This window comes from Rhea americana, unplaced genomic scaffold, assembly GCF_003343005.1.
Source record: "Rhea americana isolate MKP2758 unplaced genomic scaffold, rheAme1 scaffold_706, whole genome shotgun sequence".
Taxonomy (NCBI): domain Eukaryota; kingdom Metazoa; phylum Chordata; class Aves; order Rheiformes; family Rheidae; genus Rhea; species Rhea americana.
In genome coordinates, this window is record NW_028186875.1 from 12,699 (window position 1) to 13,932 (window position 1,234).

The window sequence follows — 1,234 nt, forward strand, 5'->3', positions numbered from 1 at the left end:
ACCCCGAGGGACCCCATGGAGCCCCGTAGAGGGGACTGAGCCCCACAGCGGGACCCTGCGGGTCCCTGTAGGGGGGTCTGAGCCCCACAGTGGCACCCCAAGGGACCCCGCAGGCCCCTAAGCCCCATAGTGGGACCCCGAGGGACCCCGTGGAGCCACATAGAGGGGACTGAGCCCCACAGTGGGACCTTATGGAGTCCCATAGGGGGGCTGAGCCCCACAGCGGAACCCCGCAGGGCCCCATAGAGGGGTCTGAACCCCACAGTGGGACCCCAAGGGACCCCGCAGGCCCCTGAGCCCCATAGCAGGACCCCGAGGGACCCTGTGGAGCTCCATGGAGGGGAGGAAAGCCCCACAGTGGGACCRTGAGAGACCCTGTGGGGCCCCATAGAGGGTATGAGCCCCACAACGGGACCCCAAGGGACCCTGCAGAGCCCCGTAGTGGGGGCTGAGCCCCACAGCGGGACCCTGAGGGACCCCACAGGGCCCCATAAGGGAGGCTGAGCCCCACACTGGGACCTCATGGAGCCCCATACGGTGAGCTGAGCCCCACACTGGGACCCCGAGGGACCCCACGTAGCCTCATTAGGGGCTGAGCCCCACAGCAGCACCCCTACCAGCACGACCCCCACGCTGTGACCCCCAGCTTGGGATGGGGATGGGGGGTGGGCCCGGGCCCCCCAGCAGCCACCACGACACCTCCCCCGCTTCCGGCCCYCTGTGCTGTGGGTCCGGCGCCTGCGGCCCCCCTCGCCTTCCTGCCGTGGCGGGCGCCCGTGGGGCGAGAAGAGGCGGAGGTGTGAGAGAGGAAGGGGGCTGGTGAGGCCTCGCCGCTCCATTTTAAGGGCTCTGGGGGATTCGGAGACGCTGACTGGTGCAGCCGGGCCCCCCGCTGCTGCCGCTGGCGGGTATAAAAGGGCGCCGCGGGGAGGGACACGCCGGCTCCCGGCAGCGGATTTCGGGTGGGCTCGCCATGGCCACAGCGGTCACCTTCACCTTGGTGCTGGCTGCAGCGGCAGGTAGCGAGTCGGGGACTCCAGGGAACCAGGGGTCCTGCGTGGGGCTGGGCACCCAAGGATGGCAGAGACGGGGGTCCCACGTGGGGACGGGCGCTTGGGGACAGTGGGCATGGGGGTCCGATGGGGACGGGCACCCAGGTATGGCAGAGACGGGGGTCCCGCGTGGGGACGGGCACTTGGGGACGGTGGGCATGGGGGTCCAATGGGGACGGGCA

The 1,234-nt window shown here is 70.6% G+C and overlaps 1 protein-coding gene across 1 annotated transcript in view; it reads left to right on the forward strand.

Moving 5' to 3' along the window:
* The first annotated feature begins 931 nt into the window (after positions 1–931).
* GNLY (granulysin) overlaps positions 932–1,234 on the forward strand; it is a 1,751-nt gene continuing 1,448 nt past the window's right edge. Inside the window, exon 1 of the mRNA XM_085321728.1 lies at positions 932–1,019. Within this exon, the coding sequence (XP_085177854.1) occupies positions 974–1,019 (46 nt within the window). The 5' untranslated portion in view covers positions 932–973. The remainder of the gene's footprint in view (positions 1,020–1,234) is intronic.